Source organism: Sipha flava, unplaced genomic scaffold (genome assembly GCF_003268045.1).
Source record: "Sipha flava isolate LNK unplaced genomic scaffold, YSA_version1 132_pilon_pilon, whole genome shotgun sequence".
Taxonomy (NCBI): domain Eukaryota; kingdom Metazoa; phylum Arthropoda; class Insecta; order Hemiptera; family Aphididae; genus Sipha; species Sipha flava.
Genome location: NW_020271758.1, coordinates 632,885 through 654,396, shown reverse-complemented (window position 1 = coordinate 654,396; position 21,512 = coordinate 632,885). Strand labels below are relative to the sequence as shown.

General features: G+C 29.9%; 1 protein-coding gene across 2 annotated transcripts; it reads left to right on the top strand.

The window, feature by feature from the left end:
- Window positions 1–301: 301 nt before the first annotated feature.
- LOC112694674 (pyridoxine/pyridoxamine 5'-phosphate oxidase-like) lies at window positions 302–11,379 on the top strand. Of its 2 annotated transcripts, XM_025570222.1 has the most exons (6): window positions 302–472; window positions 615–710; window positions 6,230–6,381; window positions 6,515–6,614; window positions 7,405–7,682; window positions 11,111–11,234. In XM_025570222.1, exons 1-6 carry the CDS (start codon window positions 455–457, stop codon window positions 11,232–11,234), a joined length of 768 nt encoding a protein of 255 aa, XP_025426007.1. In that variant the 5' UTR covers window positions 302–454. The 2 variants fall into 2 exon arrangements, with proteins under 2 accessions (XP_025426007.1, XP_025426006.1); XM_025570221.1 differs by lacking the exons at window positions 302–472; window positions 615–710 and adding an exon at window positions 3,248–3,621 and having other exon boundaries at window positions 11,111–11,379.
- The last annotated feature ends 10,133 nt before the right edge of the window (window positions 11,380–21,512 follow it).

The following is a 21,512-nucleotide window of genomic DNA, read 5'->3' as shown; positions in this document are numbered from 1 at the left end:
TGAAAATAATACGCGGATACAAGTATCATGTTTACGGTTGATCTTAATGCATGACATACCGATTTCGACATTGACGATTATCGATTATTTAAATGAAAAAAACTAGCCTTCTAATGTGACATGGAAAAATTACATAATAACACATATTTTTTACTGGAGAAGCCAAACAATAACAGCAATAGTAAGTGTACAGGAATACAATATAGGTACCGTGTCTCTCGGTTATTATCATTCAGAATACTGGACTTTATTTTCTAATTCAATTAGAAACTTAAGTATATTGATTTGATATTTTACTAGGTGCTCATTACAGTTATAAAACGCATACCGACGTTCGAATACTCGCAGTTGTTGTTACGATAAAAGCGTACCATTATAGTATAAATCGTTCAGCAATCACGTCGCTTCCGAACTCATTTGCGTTTTCTAAAACCATTTTGGCTCTATAGGCAAAATGAAACTTTCCACGATGGTAAGTTCTGCAGGTGACACGAAGATTATAATTAGCATAATATATTATTATGTTTCGTCGGTTTGCCATCGACGTGTAATAACCATATATTTTCTAAGGATTTTTAATTTAATTTGTTATTTTTATTTTTGTTATGTTTTAGTTATTGGCAAAATCATCGCCTTCTCTCGTATGCCGTTTGATCACGTCATATGCGACGTTAAACATTCGAAGTTTGTCCACGTTACGACAGGCCAAAGTGAGATTTCAAATTGTTTAAGTGTTGTACAACGTACTGTAACAAAATGTATTATAATATGCTTACGTACAGTTTGTAGAAATATTGTATATTAATTACCGTCACCAACAATGAAATTAAAAAGTATATAAATTGTTCCAACAATCAGGTTACGAGCAATCATGATAAATAATTTGTTCAATACGAATAACTGTAACAATTATGCATATGTTATAGCGGTTAGATGTAACATGATTATTTCTGTTGGCTGTCGATTAACACGGTTGACAGACTGAGCGTTATGTTTTTTGGCGCTCCGGGAAAGAGACATTGTTGAACATATAAAGTGTTTGTCGTAAAATAAAGTAAAAAATAACTGCTACTTTTTGTTGATAGTTATCTATTTTAAAAATAAAATAACTTCGTAAAATAAAAAATAAAAAATTTAAATCATTAAAAATGAATTCAAAACATGAGTCAGGTAGTCTTTTTTGTTTAAAACCCGTTTGAGATTTTTATGATATATGTATGTAGATATGTATTTTTATGTATTTACTTTATACAAAAAATTATACCTATATAATTTAGTAATACGTATATTAAAGTCTGGTAATGAATGTATTTAACTATGATATTTTTTTCCATAATCAAACTTTTGGGGTAGTGAGTTTAAACTGTAAGTCTCATATAACGACTTTATATTATTTCTACAGATATATATTAGGTATTTAAGCTCAATATTTTTCTTATTGATATTTTAAGTTGGTTTTACATAAGTTGGTTATACTCGTACTGTATAGAACTGTGACTCGTGAACAATTTGTTACTGTTCAAAAATTATCATTTGATTAAAAATTTCACCTACCGGTACATAATACAGGTCATATTTTGAATATATTTCTAGGAAGTTTAAGAGACTCTTATAAAACAACTAAAATATCAAAAGAGCATTTTGAAAATTTGACTTTCTAAATATCGATCGATATTGTTTATTTTGTTGTAATTAAAAAAAATAATAGTAAGTTGACATTTTATAAACAAATATATTTATTGATGGTATATAGATTATGTGATATGATTTTTAAAATAAACTAAACAATTTCTTGGCGTAAAATAAAGCCATATAAAGTATAGTGTTTAACTAGTTATTTTGTTGCATAAAATGTGTAATTATTAATTTTAAAACAGCAAAATTTAAAATAAAATATAATTTCAAATATCAACTAAAACTGAAAAACGTGGCTGGATTGCCTTTTTTCAAAAGTAAACAAAATATTAATTAAAATATGGCCATAACAGTGATTAATGATAATTAATAAATTACTTATTTTGATGAAAAATTAATTTTGTGTTTTAACATTAACATTTGAAAATTAAATTTTTAATTAAATTATAATATTATAAAAAATATATAAATAATTTTATTGTGATTATAATAACGAAAAAATAAACGAATGGATTAAATATTTATTTAATATTGAAACAGATAGTTTTTTTATATTACATTTTTTGGAATTATGAGCTTATAGTTATTTACAACATAATTCTTCAAAAATCATTGAATTAAATTAAATGTAACATTGCGTTGAAAAATATGTTAGTACTATTTTATTATATATCAGTTGTTACTATATTTCTGTTGAAGCTTATCTTCCGAAAAACTACATTCTGCACACAGTGTATACTATTATAAGGTAATATTCCTTTTATATATTTCTGTACATGCATAACAATTATACTTAAAGTGAAGGTCGTATTTTTTTATTTTTTTTTTTTTTTATAGCAAATTTACATATGTGGTGTATTCCGTTGCTTAATAATTATTTCATTGATATTTTACTCGGCGACCAAAAAAAATTTTGATTTTCTAATGAAATTCACTTTTTATTTTATTCGTCGGTTGGCATTTCAAATATTGTATAACTATTTGGTTCTATACGAATTTTAACGATATGGTTTATTTAGTTTTTTATTTCAGAAATTGATTTACCGATTTCAACGTAAGCGAATTCGATTTTTCTGTGCGTAATATATTTTCGTTAAAATTATATAACACGTGATATTCAATATGTTCCAGTACATTGTGCACCGACCTTCGATTTTTCGTGATATTCATATTTGGTATGCTGGTGATTTATGATCGTACCTCAGTATCAAACACGTAATTACATATGCACATACGATTTTTCGCCCATATCACTTCGACCCTTCCATGACAACTTATCGAAGCGTTTAAAAACTGTGCAGCTCGGACTATTTATTTATTTCCAATTATTTTACGTTTGCTTTTGTGGATAATATTTAATGCGAAACGCATCCGTCTAAACATAGATCGTTCCTCGACTGAGATTTCGTTATAGCGCAACCAATACGCGCTCACGCACACACACGCATATATATATATATATACACCGAAAATAGATATCTGATATCTGCACCGGACGAATGCTTAAAAAAAAAAAACCCCGTTTTGTTGCGTAATGCAACGATATCCGATGTAAGGGTATACGTTTTCGCCCCTTACCGCACGGGACGAATCGCGTTTATTCGCAGAGCGCACCTAGTGCCTAGGTGGCATCCGAACAGGCAGGTCGTACGGTTTTCGGGCGTCATAAACGTAGGCAGTAATCCCGGGTAATCGTTTTCGGTTCGATATCGGCGCGCAAACACAGCGCCGTGTCGGTTAGCAATAAAAATGGCTCCGACATCAGCTTGCGCCGTCTGCAAACACCGGTTCACTTACGTCGACTGCCCGGTGAAATGCGACGGCTGCTCGGGGCGCGTCCACCGGACGTGTTCCAACCTGTCCGCGGAGGAGTTGAAGTGTTTGAGTTCGAAGAGCGTCGCGTTAAAGTTCTTTTGCGACCCGTGCACGGACGGCGGCACCGTTCAACCGGCTGACGTCAGACGGTTCGACGGTGCACAGCGATCGGTAAATATTTCCCAAACGCGAATCGCGACTGTATCCGGGACGCAGTGTATGTATGCTGCGTTGCGCGCCCAGAGGTGCAACTAGGAATTTTTACGCCCGGAGAAAATTATGTTAAGATTACGCCCTATCGCGTAGACCCATATAAACAAATACTCTTCTCGAGAATTGTTTTTCTAATAATCAATATACAACCGTACTCATTCGGTTTTATCCTATTAACAGTGTTTAACAAAGTTAAAAATATCAAATTAGTTGTTAATAATTACAAAAATTACACCCTCTAAAATTTTACGCCGGGGAATGAATCCCCGTCTTTCATTCCCTAGTTCCTCGCCTGTGCACGTTTACCGTACACCGCGGAAATCAAAGTCTGTATCGGAATTATTTGTATACGTTCGGGCGCACACCATACGGGTCAAGTGGATCATTCGACCCCCCCCCCCCCCCCCCCCCCCCCCCCCGGAAAAAATTAGGTGGTTTAAAATATTTACAATTTTCTAAATGTTATTTAAATTCCGAACACGTGAAACGTGATTGGACCTAGGGCTCATGCTTTAAGTGATGAGTTCCACTACCTTGAGCACCAAAATTACTTTTATTGGAGTTGCTTTGGGTAATGGGTGGGTGGTCGGTATTAATACAATATGCTCAACCCATGTCGGTAAGAATGAGTGTGCGCCACTGATTCGGGCAAATCTGTTCGTTTGGCAAATTAAAACGAACACACGAGACCGTCTTTAAATAAAAACATGTATCGCGCACGTCGTACTCATTATTGTACGTATACTTCGTCGAACGGTACTACTGATCGACGAAAAAGAAAAAAAACAAAGTTTCAAAGTATTCCGCTCTGTGGTCGCTTTAGTTGTAATGCGATAGATCAACTAGGTTGTAAACTGACCACGTGTTCCTCATTGCTTTTTATGCGAAGTATTTTTTTTTAATCGTTTAATCAATAATTTGTTTATTCGGTGTTGTGTTTTTTTAAAGTTTTTGTCGTATAAGTTAAAATAATCGTTTGATTATACCTTTTTTCTAAACTACATTTAGAAACAGCATTATTTATTCGTTAATTATTGAATTGTACACTTTTTCTGTAATGATATACGTTTCTTTTAGTTTCATACTCGTATTTTACTGCAGAATGTTTTTTGTAAATTATATCTAGTTTAGTATAATATTTTAATAATTGTTATCTACATTTTAATTACAAGTAATGAGATATTTTTCAAAATACGTGAGGTGTTTAAATTATTAATTATTTATTATGCTTGAAATACTATCTGAAATATTTTTTGCATCGATTAAATTAATAATGTAGTTTGAGAATTCATTAAAATTAGATTTTTTTGTGTAAGACAGTAGTTTTGTTAGAGGTAAATGTGTTACAAATGATAATGAAACGGTAGTTTTTATTTACTATTGTTTTCAGTTTTATATTATTGGACGTATATAACTTTTCGAGGTCATTCGATGTTTCTATACATTCGACCTAAAATTAGTTTCAAGTGTTTTATTATGTTTAACTTTTATCAAATATTTTTAGGATGTCGATTATAAATGATCAGTACACACACATATCATTAGTAAAGAATTTTACATTTGTTATTAAGGTTGATATTTTTTTTAAGTAACAACTGACGATTTAACTACACAGGTAAATGTATTTTTGTGTAGGTAATTAAAAAGGAAAATAATTTATCATTTTTTTTTTTTTTTACCGAAAAACAACAATATACTTTACACATACTTGATATTTTCAAATTATATTATTTAAATTTTGAAGCTGTATAGAAAAAATAAATAATCTTAAGGTTACGTCAATGTGAAAAATATGAATTATAATAAAAAAATTTCCTACACGGATATACGGATAATTTACGAACGGTACAAATAATTCGTTTTGAATTTCGAATCACGATGTTCACGATGTTCTATGTAAACCATTAATTAAATGAATAAATCATTGTGTTATGAGTCGTATAAACTCAGTGTCATGACTTCTAATGAATGTATTTTACTAAATATGGATCTTGTTGGTAATCAGTACTATTTTCACCTTCATCAATAATAATCTGTTTTTCTCTGACAATTGCGTGTACACATCATATATCATAGTGCATTTAAATGGATGGTCAGTGACAATATAAAGATTACCTACGAACGATAGTATTTATATTACAGTCCACAGATACATTATTGTATACAATAAAACATATATGCGTTGCGTTTCTAGCAATGTTTAGTGATATTTATACTAGTGACGCAACGATTGTTGTTCGTATACTCGCAGTAAAATTGAATGTATAATACGTATGGTTATGGTATTGATAAAAAAATCACTATTGGCTAATAAAAATGATATGCAAAATGTAATTTTATCAAATTTAATTCATAGCTGGAAGTTATTGTGCACACAAAAATACAAATTAATATGTATATCTATTGTATGTATTATTCGAATATTTCATAGATATTGGAGTGTTTGAATAATTGTTTTCATTTTAGATTCTGTGTAATCCACATTATTATTGCTACGCGTGCGCTATGAATAAGAATTGTACACTTAACGTGTTAGAATGGTTAGTGTGATGTTGTATTTTTACAGAATGAACCGCCGTACGAAGATAGTGGTCTACACAAAATAAATACAAATTCAAAAAACCCAATGGAAATTTTCAGTAAATGGTACAACGAGCACATGATAGCAAACGAATCCATGACTTCTGCCAAAGCGTTCAGCTTGGCAACCGTTTCGAAGTAATGACATAATTTTTAAATATTCTTAACGCTTTGACTTAGGGATTGGGAAAATATTAACATAATGTAACTGTTGCACAATTATTGTGCGCGCACTGTATGCATAAATAATTAATTTTATTCGTGTATCCAGAACCGGAAAAGTGTCTTGCCGTAGCTTAATACTACGACGTTTGGACGAAGACGGGTTTGTGATGATGACCGATGGAAGAAGTAGAAAATCAAACGATTTGGTAATATTAACACTGGACCTTATATTTTATTTTTTTGTAGTTTCGTTTAATCTAAAGGCAATGAAAAACTACAAATGAAACTCGAGAAACGGGTTTACAATCTCATAGTTCTTGAATGCGTTAATGATTGATAACTATATAGGCTTGCAAAAAATAAAGATGCTAGAGTGACGTTTTAATTGTTATGTGAAAAATCAATGATTATTAATTAATATTTTCATTCGTATTACGTGATTAAAGTATTGAGTTTCAACTAATTATTTTAGTGATAATTTTAGAAAATACATCACGTAAAATATAGCAACGAATTGAAAAAATTAGTACATGAAATTTATAGTAAATAAAAAAGCCTTTTTATAATTCGAAATAAACGTATTAAGGTGATTCGTGAACTTGCTCCGAGTGCATAAAATAAAATAAAATAAAGAACAATCACTGAACGGTATAATTTACAAAAAAAAAAAAAGAAACGGTTGCACTTTAATATTAATGTAGATCTTGTTTGATAATCATGTAAGTATAATATGTGTTCTTACAACGTTCAAACGTCTAGAATTGCATCGAAAATGATTGTTCGCTGTTTTCCCGTTTACGCGTATGTTAGGCGAAGTTTTAAACGTAAAACAGATTATCTGCATGGGGTTACCCGAACTACGGTTGCAATCGAAGCGAAAACATTACGTTATTGAGTACAATACCGTTTGGTTATTATTTTGGTTGAATGATTGTCTGCCGATCGTTTTGATCGTTCCGTTATTTTTGTGCATTTGTTTTCATGACGTGGACGTAGGCGGGAAATCCTCAGGCTTCGATGGTGTTCCTGTGGCTGAACAAAACGGACGATAACTTGCCCCAGACCAGGCAAGTACGTATCGAGGGCACTGTGAGCAAGCTGAATACGGACAACATGAAGGAGCTATATGACATCGAGCCGCTGTTCTGCAAGATCCGTGCGCAAATCTGTGAACAGGGAAAGGAGGTGGTGTGGGAGCAATTGAAACGCGATCACGATCAGCTGTTTGACAAAGTGATCAAGAACAACGTCCAGTTGCCTAAGCCCGACCACGTGTGAGTTTTTTATTCTTATTTTTTAGATTAAGAAAAAACATTTGAATAATTATTCCGAACTAATCCGTGCGCAAGCACTATGAGTGACGTTGAAATATAGACTGCCGATCAGGAGTGGACTGGGTATCGAAGGACCCGGGGGAGGAGGTCAACTGAATCTACGTTATATTTTAATTAATAAATATTTTCAGTTGATTGCGTTCAATTTATCCGAATTCAGATGTTTTAATAGCAAGTCATTGGTGTTTTACCATTATATTTTAATATTACATTTTGTGTACTGGTAATTGATATGGCACTATTGAGGGGCGAATGTAAGTTCCTACACGAGAGTAGTAGGTACAAAAAATACGTACGTTAATTCCTACACGATAGAAAAAGATACATATGTAAGTTCCTACACCGTAAAAACTAGGTAAAAAAAATAATATAACACAATGCCACGTATTTTCATTTTTTTTAGATGTATGATGTTTAAAAAATTTGAAATCATTTAAAACTAGCAGTTGTTTGTCTTTTTCACTCTACATGAATGATTCTCGCTCATTGTGACTGATATATACGGATATGTACGGACACACAGATGATTCGAACAATACTAACAATACTTTTAAGATAGATGTACATTTTACGGTGTATGGTTATAACAAATTATAAGATTATCAAACCAAAATCAAGTTCTGTATAATTTTATCCGTAATGAAAAATCGTAATAATAATATATTTTATCTTTCCTATGTCGAGTCGGGATACTATTATCAGCCTGTAGCTTGTTGTATTTTTCCGTTATTTCGTATACGTTTTTCAGATACTCTAATATAGTATTTGAATGTTTTAAAGTTTTTTTTGAAGATTTTTATACAAATATTTAATTTTTTCCGCCGTGCAGGAACTAATATACGTACCTGGTTTTAATCGTGTAGGAACTTACATATGTCCATATAGGAACTCATCATCAGCTTCTAAAGGCAGCGCCTTGTCGGTGTAACCATTCTTGTCTGTCCCATGCCATTTTCTTCGGTTGTTGGTAGGAGGAGCAACCCATGAGATGGTTCAGGTCTTCAAAGTAAGATTTTTTTGGACGTCCTCGTGATCGTTTGCCTGCTATTTTTCCTTCAAAAATGTTGGTGATGAAGTCATTGTGTCTCAGTAGGTATCCCACTAGTTAGGAACTACCGTATGTAATTGTTTACCTGATATTCTTGTATAGGAACTTACTATTCCCCTATTGAGGGCCCAGGAGGTGATCGTCCCATTACCTCCTTAACCAGTCCACCCCTGCTACCGACAGTGATATTTTGATCAATTTTATTTGCCGTTATCAATACATAAATCCCAGTTGAATTGATAAAAATCATAATCATCATGTATATGATTTTCTTTCCATTAAATTAATTGTTAATACTGTGTCGTAGCCATTTATATCAATTATATTTATCATACCTATACTTGAGTTTATTTTGTGGATACAGGAAAAACATTTTTTAATAATAATTGATTTTCTCAAAAATGTTAGCAGATAGGTTTTTTTTATAACGTTATACCGGAGGAATCGAATGAAAGGGTAGAAATGCGTACATCTCCATTTTTAAGATAATTGTTTTAGAAGAAACAAGTTTAATTTAAAAAATGTTTTATTAAAATTGTGCACTATCGAGTTTTTTTTATTATAATATATTTATTATATTTATCGAAAGAAAAAAGTCAAAAAATGCAATGTACATTTTAGAATTAACCATAAAGTGAATTTTTACGGATTTGTTTTTAGCATACAGTTTACACAAAAAAAGGTTAATTTCATAATGTTAAATATTCCAATAGTAATTGACTTTGAGGTATGTATATATCAAAAAATTACCCACTATTTGTCACTACTAATAAGTGTACATGGAACTATGGATCAAATAATTATATAGAATGTAAAATTATATTTAAAAATTATTAAATGTTGAACAGTTCACTGCAGTGCATTTTATAAGGAATTTTCACTGGGCGACAAAAAATGTTTTTCTCAAAATAGTCAATGTAATACCATTGTACGATTATAGAATTACACGTTTGTTTCACATTATTTCGCCCAATCTTTCAAAATATTGTCGACAGAGTATAATCACTGGGCAACATTTGTGTCGTCTAGTCAACTAGTTAAAAAATGCACTGGTTCACTGTGTAATCGGAAGTTTCAAAACTATTGGTAATATTTAGTTGAAGCATAACAGTATTAGTTATTATATGCATGTAAGTAACATGTGAGCCGTATTAATCCATTAAATTTACCTTAACTTAAGTAAATAGAAAACATAAGCTTTTAACCATTCAGATAATTTTTTTCTTAGATTGTTATACTTAATGTTATTCAAAGTTAAAGCTACTACCGAATTTATTTTAATGTTAAGGAGTCTCACAATGGCAGCTGCAGATTCAAGAATACTGATAGTCATCAGTAAAATATTTAACACATAAAGAATTTTCAATTACATATAATTAGAGAATGTCAATCATTACATTAATGTTGTTTTTATTTTTGTATAGATATGGTTTATAATTGTTTACGTTATATTTATATATAGAAAAATGAAAAACACATTGCGTCACGGTTGATGTGTTAACATTGTGCTTACTATGTATATATTTTTTTTTTTTTAAGGATCAATTGCCGACAAAATAAAGTCAAGGATTTTAAAATAATTTTTAGATGGAACTTAATAGGAAACCACCTATTGATTTAATTAAAGTGTACTTGTACTCACGAGTAGCATTTAATAAAATCGGGTCGAGACGACGTTAAAACGAAAGGGCTAGTCGCTCGTAAATTGTTGACGACGTCTAAACAATATCCTCCCCTCTTAAACAAAATATACATGTATAGAAATCGATTGTTTTGTCATTTGACGGCTCTGGAATTTCGTATCGTAAAACGTCGACCATAACTAAGCAATAATTCCGACTCGAGTGTTAACGGCCTATAAGGTTTTATTTTTATTCTTACCCGTGTACGCGTGTATGTCGAGAAAGTCGTACACGTTTTGCGCGAAAATATTGATATTCATCGTATAAATCAATGACTGAGATCATAAAAATGGTGATTTATACGTTTCATTGTATAAATACTGACTATGGTTTATTCAATACGTATAATGTTAAGCAACAGTTTTCGTTCGATCATTCTTCCTAGAATTTAAAATTATTACATTATACAGACGACTATAATACATTGTTGACATATTATGTTATATTAAAACGTATTATGAACAATTATAAATATAAATTGCATAGAAAATGTTCTTAAACTTATTGAAAGTATAATGAGTATGATTATAATAAAGAATAAAAAAATAATTGTTGAGTGATTTTATTTTTATTTTTATTTAAATCAAATACAAATATTGATAAACGCTATAATTTGTATACTTTTGTTTTGGTTTCAGCGTTGCTTACAAACTCGTGCCAAACGTTATTGAATTTTACGAAGCAATTGGCCAGAAAATCGGTGACAGATTGCTGTTCACCAAAGAAGGTATTTCGTGGCAATCAAGACATATAGCAGCATAATATGATAACACGTTAATTACGCATAATATTAAATACATTGTATGAGTAATGAGTGAACCACGCACCATGTTTGATTAATTTTGTACACTAAACCAATAAGCGGAATTTATATACATTCGAAATATACAATTTTTCTACTCCAAAATGTTGTTCGCTTTCTTATTACGTATTCAGTAAAACCCATTTTAAAATGAATAACAATATTTTATCATTATTCGCATTTTGACAGTGGCATATTTACAGGTAGAAGCGATCAAATCCTTGGGCAATTTAGTTTTATCATACCAACTTTATTTGATCACGGTATTTTAGAAATATTTTTTTTAACTGTTCATTTATTTTGTTACTTTTCAGTGCTTAAAAGTGTGTCACATAGCAACCGACATCTTATATCTATATCAAATAATATATATCAATTTGATTCTTAGAAATAGGTATATTTTCGAATTCTTATAATTGATGTCAAAATTATGTATTTTGTGTACTGTAATATTTTACAAGTGTACATTTAAATTATAATGCATTTATGTTTCTCTTTTATTTAGTGAAGTTTACAGAATAAAATCATGAACGCAGTGTGAATGCACGTAGGTTTGTATATAAATTAAGAAAACACTTGAAATACTTGAAGTTAAAATATTTACAAGTAATTTAATTATAAATTAATAATCATTTAAAATTTATGATTTATTTATTTGTATATTGTTAGTTTTTATAGAATTAAAATTGTAAGGTTAAATGTTGTGAAACTATACGAATATACATAATAATTAATTTAATACTAATCAAATATTAATACATTATACGCAACTAAGAAAACAAAAGTATTTACATTTCTATTGCTAAATGATGCCATTAAAAATACTCGTATATCAAGTAAAAATTATTAAAATATATTATACTTGTTAATTTATTAAAAATTTGAGGAAACTAATGAAGCTCAGGGAATTATTTTTCTATTGATTCTTATTAAAACAAAGAAATTTTTTCTCCAAATCGTACCATATAATACGCGACTTAGCTAAGTGCGTATTTTGATTATTTTATTGTATATTATACTAATAATAATAATAATTGTGGCTGTAAATAGATAGTAAACTTATTTATGAAAATAATGAACAATTTATGATAGAAGTAATGACAGTCGTAAATATGAATTAAACTATATTTTTAAAAAAATATATGTTACTCAGCTTTTTCCTTTAATGAAATTTATTTATATATATATATATAGACATTGTATATGTATCAAAAAAAACATCTGCTATACAGAGCCACATCATCGCTATTCAAAACAATGGCATTTTTCCCACACTCAAAAAACATTATATTTTTTTATTGTATTATAATTTTAAAAATAAATGTAATTATAAAATATAAATTTTTAAATTTAAATAGATATTTTTTCAAGGGAAATTTATAAACTCCGTTTCCAGAATAATAGCAACATAACCAATTAATTTGTTTTTTGTGAGTTTGCCAAAAGCACCGGAGTAACCTTACACTATGTTTATTCATTTCATAAGTCTAAAATAGGTAAACTCAATATTTTTTTTTACTGTTTTCCAGTTCCAAATATGCAAATTTATTTGCATTGGCTATTTTCAAGCACGCATTTAAGCTTATAAATTACATTATTATCATATACTTATAATAAATTGAAAATAGCTCTGGGTATTGCAGTTATATTGCCAGAAGCGTTTATGTCAACATATAAATGTAACAAGTTTTCATTTAAAAAAGCAATAACAAGTACTTAAAATTAACACCTGAAAACTAAAAATACAATAGTTATGCACATTGTAAGAATTATTTTAGTGTTGTCGTCCAACGTATAACAAGCTTATAATTATTTGTATTCTATTTTTGAATAATGTGTTGATTTTTTGTTAAAAAATCGAAACTGAATAATTTGAATTAGCATAACTGGGACACGGAACACGATTACTATTTATTTTTAAATCATATTCTTACACCTAGAATTTTTTTTTATGTACGAGGAGTGGAGTTTAACTCGAGTAAGAAAATGGCGTGAAGGCTAATGCAGTGTTAAGTGTTGAGTGTTAATCCGGCTTTGGAACTCGGAGAATCTTCGTGGACACTTGACATTAGTGCATCATACTATAAATTATATTATGTATATTATAAAAAGCATATGTACGCTGAAACTAACGTTTTTCATTGATAGAAGCAAGAATGTACACAGTTTCGTGGTACGGCGTTTAGCGACTACGCGATATAATGGAAATAGTCGAATGACAAAATTATAAAGGCGGAATAACAGTTACGTCTCTATAATGTGTGGTGAGGTATTAATAATAATGAGATATTAGGTAAAAGACTTGTACAATGTATATAATTTTTATTAGTTAGTGCCAGTACGTCTTTATCTGACTGCTGTTAATAAATTATAGTTTTGATTTACGAATAAGAAAGTATAGAATAAATCACCGATTTTCGTAGTACGATAATTAATCATTGACTCGGAAGTTGAGGAATTTTCATGTTGTTTCTTTTTTTACAATGCTTCCGATTTATAACCAACTAAGTTGTTAATGTTTCTATCATAAGACTTGTTTGAAAAAAAAAAAAAACATTTAATTACTAATAATTATGGACAATTTGTATATTTTACAAAAAAAAAAACGCTAAATTCTATCAGCAAAATATAATTTTCAAAATATAATTTTCTTATGCCGTCCTGATAAAACCATCTTATCAACTACTATAACTTTATAACTATAACTATAATTACTATAACTCGTAAATAACGATAATATTAGTAATTTATTATGTTCACATATTTCATATAATTATATTGTTAACGATTACTACACCACGTAATTACCATAATACATAATATGTATAATATAAAATATATTAAATTAAATATTATTAAATGTGATATTAAATTTTTAAAAACGTACCTACTAAAAGTTTTAAATAAAAATAATAAAGTATAAATTGTAGATATTTTTTTCAATGGCTATGACAACGAATTTGCAGCATAGAATGTTTGACGTTAAAAGAAGACACAGGTCTTCTTTTAACGTCAAACATTCTTTGAGTAAGTACATATAAAAATATTTTAACGTACCAATATGATACCAGAACATAGGGAATAGCATAATGTTGTCAATTGTTTTCAAAATTGGTCTTAATTAAAAATACGTTATAAATTTAATTTAGTTTAATAAATAATATGTTACCTAAGTTTTTTTTAAGCTGTATTATTTTTTATTTTATACTTATTTGTATCAGTTTTTTGTATTACGTAGGTACTTTATTCTTTTGCCATTTTTCTTTTCTATAAAGATATATTTTTCTTGAATATATTAGTATAAAAGTATATTTTTAGCATATTTCATTATGATGTTTAAAGAATATTAGAAGAATATTTTTAACTTTTTTAGGGAATATTAGCATCTTATATTGACTATTTAAAGAGAATATTATTCTGACCTCTAGTTTCGAGTATATTACTGATCGTCCTATTTAAGTTACTACTCAAATTAGCCAATAATGTGCAAGCCATGTTGGTCTTAAAATATACTCACCGGTCGTGTGAAGAAAATCACGGTACCTATTTTATATTATTTTTATTATACGTCAACTCGCATGCGGAGTTGCGGTGTTGAAAAAGAAATGTATGCGGGTTTAAGGTGTTGCGTGTATGTCCGTAACAAAGGTGATATTTTATAAAATGGCCACGTTACGTGCGGAGTTATGGAGTTCCTAACTTTATATTATCATATAGATAATTTAAAACACAGCGTATAATTTCTGAGCACGATGAAAATTGTTTATAGAATATTCTTTTACTATCAACAATTGCATTTTAAATTATTATTCATAGGTAATTGTCTAAATTTGAAAACCACAGGGATATCACGAGGTCTAAATCACTATCATAGTAATTCTATAAGACAAAGACCATATCATTTTGACCATATTGTGGTGAAACGTTTGGATTATGTCATTCAACGAATCTTATTATTAAATTTATAACAATGAATATTATCAAACATAAAGGTAATTCAAAAATCGAGGTAGATAGAACAATCTTTAAGGTCTTTTTAGAGAAATTGTTTTTATTTTTAATTATTCGAGATATTTCAAAATTGAAAATACTATTATTAATTATTATAATTATTATTTATGTTAAATTACTGACGAAAATATTTTAAATACTTGGTTGACATTTTTAAAATGAATGCTTAATTAAGAAGATTTGAATACAGTCATTTTAAAATAAACTGTATTGACGTATTGTGTAAATGCATAATTTATGTCAATAATATTTTCAGTTTTGCTATACGATTGTCCACATGGCTTTTTAAGACGGTTTTCATTATACGATGACAGAAAAAAGCTGTTTCCGTCTTATAGTAGCTTATATCGTTATTATATTTACATTATATTTTATATTAATAAATTAAATACTATGACGATACGTATTTTTTTAACGTACGACGAGAAACCGTTTAAGGCAATGTTAGCAAAAAATTATTCATTGCGTCATTCCGTGAAAAACACAATAATATCTCAATAATTATATACACAATGCACGTGTAATATATTGACAATGTATTTTTGTGCTAAATTTTGGGACAGATTAGATTCATGTTAATATTAACGATTTACTCCTAGATCGTAAGTTGAAGCATAAACTTGAAGATTATCTGCGCGGTGCGATCGTAATTAAGGTGTGCGGTAAATCGAGAAAAGATCGGTAAACGTTACCATCGGTCGCAAAATATGAATCCGTGTAAAAGTAATCATAAATCCTGAGCGTTCAGGAACGGCAATTAATAACACTAGACACGTATACTGCTTGTAACCGTAGTATAAAAGATAACGTCGAAAAGTGATGGAAAAGATGAAATATTATTTTACAATTTGGCCTTTAGGGATCTATAGTGTTGCTCTAGATCGGAAGCTTAAGTGGCAATAACGCATAGACACTATGAATATGGTGTAATAAAATCTAAAAAAGAGGATTTTAAAACTTAACACCTCTATCATCAAATAAATTACAACTCCATTGAGATAATTGGCCAATGTGAATAGTTTTCTATCCATTTTTCCCGTAAGCTATGTCATCTTTATAAATTGTTTATTTATCTAATTACTATACTATTTAGGTTAATATTATAATATTATAAATTATATTAATTAATATTAATTATATATTATTAATAGTATAGTAATTAGATATTTTAATTATTAAATGATAATTATCAGTTGATAATTGAAACTATTTTAGATTATATTTTCATTCCAACGTTAACAAAGAGACAAAATATGCATTAGGTCGAACCATAAAATATTAATGAATCATCAAATCACAAAAAATCATAAATATGAGTATTAGTCCGTAATTAAAAAAAAAAAAATAAATAAATAATAGGATTCCATGTATCTAACATTATCGTTATGGGCGATCAAAAAAGCGTTCTATTCAGGTACCTGTGTACCTGTATTTAATGTATGGTTCATATTTAATAGGTACGAGTCAGTCATTGTTCCATTCCCCTACGGTCGATAACGATAATGAAATAAAACAATATCTTGTATCTTTAAATTGTACCAACTACAATATACAACTAATTAGTAATTTTTAACGTAGGTGATTATTTCGATTAAACAGTCGAGAGCACCAGTGAACTTTTCGGATAAAGGTTAAGTGGGACGATTCTTAAGTGCTGCGATTACACCCGATTCTAGGACTAAGTTCAAATGTAGATCGTTTTTAGCCACTGTTCACACGAATTACAGATTTTACGCGCGCATTTATAAACTAGTCAGTCGAATTCTGTATTCCGTTGAAGATGGACGTCGCAGAATCTATATGCTTATGGGTTTTGTACAGAAGAAGGCACCGTTGCAGGCATAGAGATAGAAAATATTGGGTTCATTACAAAAAAAAGTATTGGGGAGCAAGTAAGTCATGTCTAACGCGCGTGGACGGGGTTGTTCGCGGTACCGTTGCGTCGAACGCGCGTCCTCCCTCCCGCAACGCGCGTTATCACGTGTACAGTTAACGGCGCTTCATAGCAATCGAAAACGCGCGTTTAACGTCTTCCGCGCGAACTTAGCCTGAAAATCAACGAACGAACAAACACGCGTTTGACGCGCGTCAAAACTGACGGCGGCGGTTGGATCACGCGATTGGCCGCGCCTACGTTCCGCTCTAGCGCCGCGCGCAATTACGACGGAATAATATCGTCGTTGTCGTACGCGCGTACCGTCGTCAGCTGACCGTTCGAGGCGTTGCGAAAGTCCGTCGGACGGGCCTGTCGGTCGAGCGGCAGTGGAGAATAGCGAACGTGACCTTTTTTCGCGTTTTTCGATTCGGCAACGGTACGTCGATAAACGGATGTCCGCCGTTGCGGCCCGTCCACGTAACACGCGTGGGCGAATCCAGGGGGGAGGGAGGGCACTAAGGGCGAGTGCCACCGTCGCTGGAAAAATACAACATTACAATTAAAGTATGGTTAGAAGAACTAAATAATAGATTATGAATGTAAACGTTGACAGTTTTAGTACGATTTCGTCGCATTATTTTGCAGGGGGGAGGGGAGTAAATTTACCCCGAAACAGCCCTACACACGCCTATGATCAGTTATATTATTCTCCTATTAAGTGCTGGGATCGTAAATAGATGTTGGATCTGCCTTTGATGATTCACCTAAACGCGTGGTGCATAAGATCCAAACCTAGCACTTGATATACTTGTGCAACAAACACGTTACAACTTTATACGGTCTAAATATAATATATATTATTATTGTTAAAAAAATATTTCGTCGATTGGTAGGTATATTTTTTTGTACACCAGTCACTCTAGTTTTGTTTGCTATGAATAATAACGTTTATTAAGTTTTTAAGTTTATTTTTTTTTTACAATAAGTGATTTTGTTCATTATTTTACAAGGCAAAGACACTCCTTTAATGGAATGCATAATGTATAGTATTTAATAGTTACCGGTCAGTTATTTATATTTACTATTATTTTATATTTTAATTTTTTTTTATGTGAATATTAATAAGTCTCGTGATCAATTTCGTTTAAGACGACGTGGGTCGATAGGGAGGGTGAAGAAGGAGAAATTAGAGATATTTAGAAGGTTAGTGGTATTTTTGTGAAATTTTTTTATAGTGGCTGAAATCTAAAGAGATGAGTGTTGGAATTTTTAATTCGTTGTGGAGTGCAAGATTACTTATGTACTAGAAAGAATTTGTTTGAAGTCGGAGAGTTATAGATTGGAGTTAAGTTTTTAAGTTAAAAAATATTCAAATATATATTATTCTTATAATTGTTTTATAACATAATAAAATATTTATTTATTTTTTGTAAGCGGGTTACCCTTTGGTAATTAAAGTACAATAGAATCTAAATATAACTAAATATCAGAATTATAACTATAAAATAAAAATAAGGAAAAAGCATTATTGATGGAAAGAGAAAAAGAAATAAAAAAAACAAAGTGATATTATGTGATTTATACACCCTTGTATTCCAAATAATAAACCAAATTGTATATAATTATCATAAGTTTCATTACATTATATATACAAGTGATGGAAAAGTTTGGAGTGGAAGTATTTCTAAAAAACATTTATTGTTTCAAGAAGTCAAATATAAATAACAGCTTGGTAAGTTAATAATAATTATGCATAGGTTCATGTATGTATTGTGGTATCAAAATCAATTAAGAATCAAATGAATGACCAGGAGCTTTGGACCATTCAATGTTTTCAATTTGTTGTCTTTGTTTATTTTAAATTCCGGAGTTTCATAACAATCTACAAATTTTCTTTTGCTGTGTTTTCATAGGATTAATTCATTCACTGATTATCTCAGAACTGAAACATAATGACCATTTTGACGAGAAATAAATATTTGTATATTTTATAATACAAAATAAACACCTACATGTGAAGAAAGCCATTGTCATTATTCATTTTTCGTTACGAATTCGAAAACTTTTTTATACTCGTCGTAATAATATTTTTGCCCACAACCGTATGCCAGAGTGAGCTGTTGACCTCCTTCCTGAAACACCCCTTAAATATAATGATGTAAAAAATGTAATATAAAATATAAAATGTAAAAATACGTACATGGTCATATGGTAGACACTTAAATTAGCATAAAAAAATCTTTAGAAATATTTAAGTAAAGCATGACGGCTATGGCATGTGTAGGGAAGTAAAAAATATAACGTTGTTAAATGTATGTGCCGTTGCCATAAGATGGTCTAAGTACTATACAGTGTATAGTATACACGTTTCATAAATGTAACATACTTAGCACATTCAATAGGCCTGAGAGGACCTAATATTCCCAGTGGTTCTTTCTGAAGAAAATAAATGTTCACAAGTGGTCGAAGGTTAAACTTATTGAAACAGTTAGTGTGACGTATAGCAATTAATGAAGGTTGTGGTATATGTTTTCGTTGATTATATTATGTTTTTAAAAATCTAGAAATCATATATAATAATATTTTATAAATTAATACTTTTATTCCACCGGTGGCGTAAAAAAAAGGAATCAAATAAACGAATTTCATATAAAGTAGGTACCTAATAAAATAAAATATAAAATATAATTAAATTGATAACTCTATTATGCACATATTGTGATACCAGTCTTATGCCCTTTGATAATACGTAAAATCATCATTGGTGTAAATTATTAATTTTTTCTTGTCACAAATAAAGACAAATTTTCTTAATTCAATGTAATATATTTACATTAATTAGTTACTTCCATTAGTTCTAAAATATAAATTCGTATTTTCATTATTAAATAAAACAAATTTTACAGTAATTATTAGTGATGATAAAATTAACAAATTCATACAAATTAAGCAAACTCAGCGAGGTGAGAGTCATTAGACTACGGTTAGGTATCGACGTACACGTCAACCGGTGGGTAGTAACTCGAGCAAAAGAAATTCGAACATTTACGGTTAAGGTGGGAACGTAGAAGGGTGAGAAGCACTGACAGCGGCGCCAAACTCTGAAAATAGTTGTATCTTAAAATATAATGAAAATTCAACGGTCACAATACTGAAATTTGGTCTTCAACCATAACAATAAATAAATTATGGACGGAATCTAAACAATTTAATATTATTACTTTGAGAGGCAAATCAATATAATATTATATGAATAGGTACATGATGTAAACAGATATGTAATTACATTTGAAAAGAGATTTCACCAACATGAGTATATTCATAGTAATTAGTAGTACATAGTAGTCTATTGTAGTGGCAGTAAGACCTAGATCGTCGGTCATGGATATTGTATAGATTATTTGGCGTCGTATGTAGCAGTAATGTTATTTAAATAGATGTGTTATTAATAGTTAATTAAGCATTTGAAACGGTCGTGGCAATGACCAATTTTATTTACAGTACTTAGTAATAAACGGATGACTAGCGTAAATTTGTAGAATAGGATGAAACTATGTTAAAACACCAAGAGCAACGGTATCAAATAAAATAAAATTATGTAGCACAGTATAGTGGAAAATTTAATCGAACAGAAAAATTATAATTTTTTTTTTGTAAATACTGGACCAGTCGCAATAATGAGAAAATCGCATATTATATTATTCTTCAATCCAATTTCCATTCGTGAACCAAGCGCTCTAGACCAGTGGTCTTCAATCATTTTCGACCTGCGATCCACTTTTCTTACCAAACATTTTTCGCGACTTATGTAAATTTCGATAGCCATGAAAACCAAATAAAAAAGTCAAAATTGTATGCCATTTTAGAAGTGCTTTTATAACTGAATAAATCAAAATTTATATTTTTTAGGTATTAAAGAAATATTTAATTTTTAATACATGTAATGATACAAAAAAAAAAAAAAAATGCATGTAATAATACCGAAAAATGTATATGTTTTGATACACAAAAGAAATGAGTGCGATATTTGTCCCGGACTGTTTTCACACGAAATACCTCCACCTCAGCTCAATTTAACACAATGCAGTCTATAGATATATGAAATGTAAATGAGATTTATAAATGAAGTCGGGCTATCACTTAATTTGATTGTTCATTCATTTTTTTTTTTTATTTGAAAATTGAGGCTTTAACAGCAAACATTATTAGCTATTAGATGTTATATATTTGATATGTTAGGTGGTAGATTTAAAATTACAATATTACATATGAAATATTATATAGGTGAAGTTAGATGTAAATTAAGATTTACTAATGTAATATTTGTGATACCTATTTTGTGACTATTATG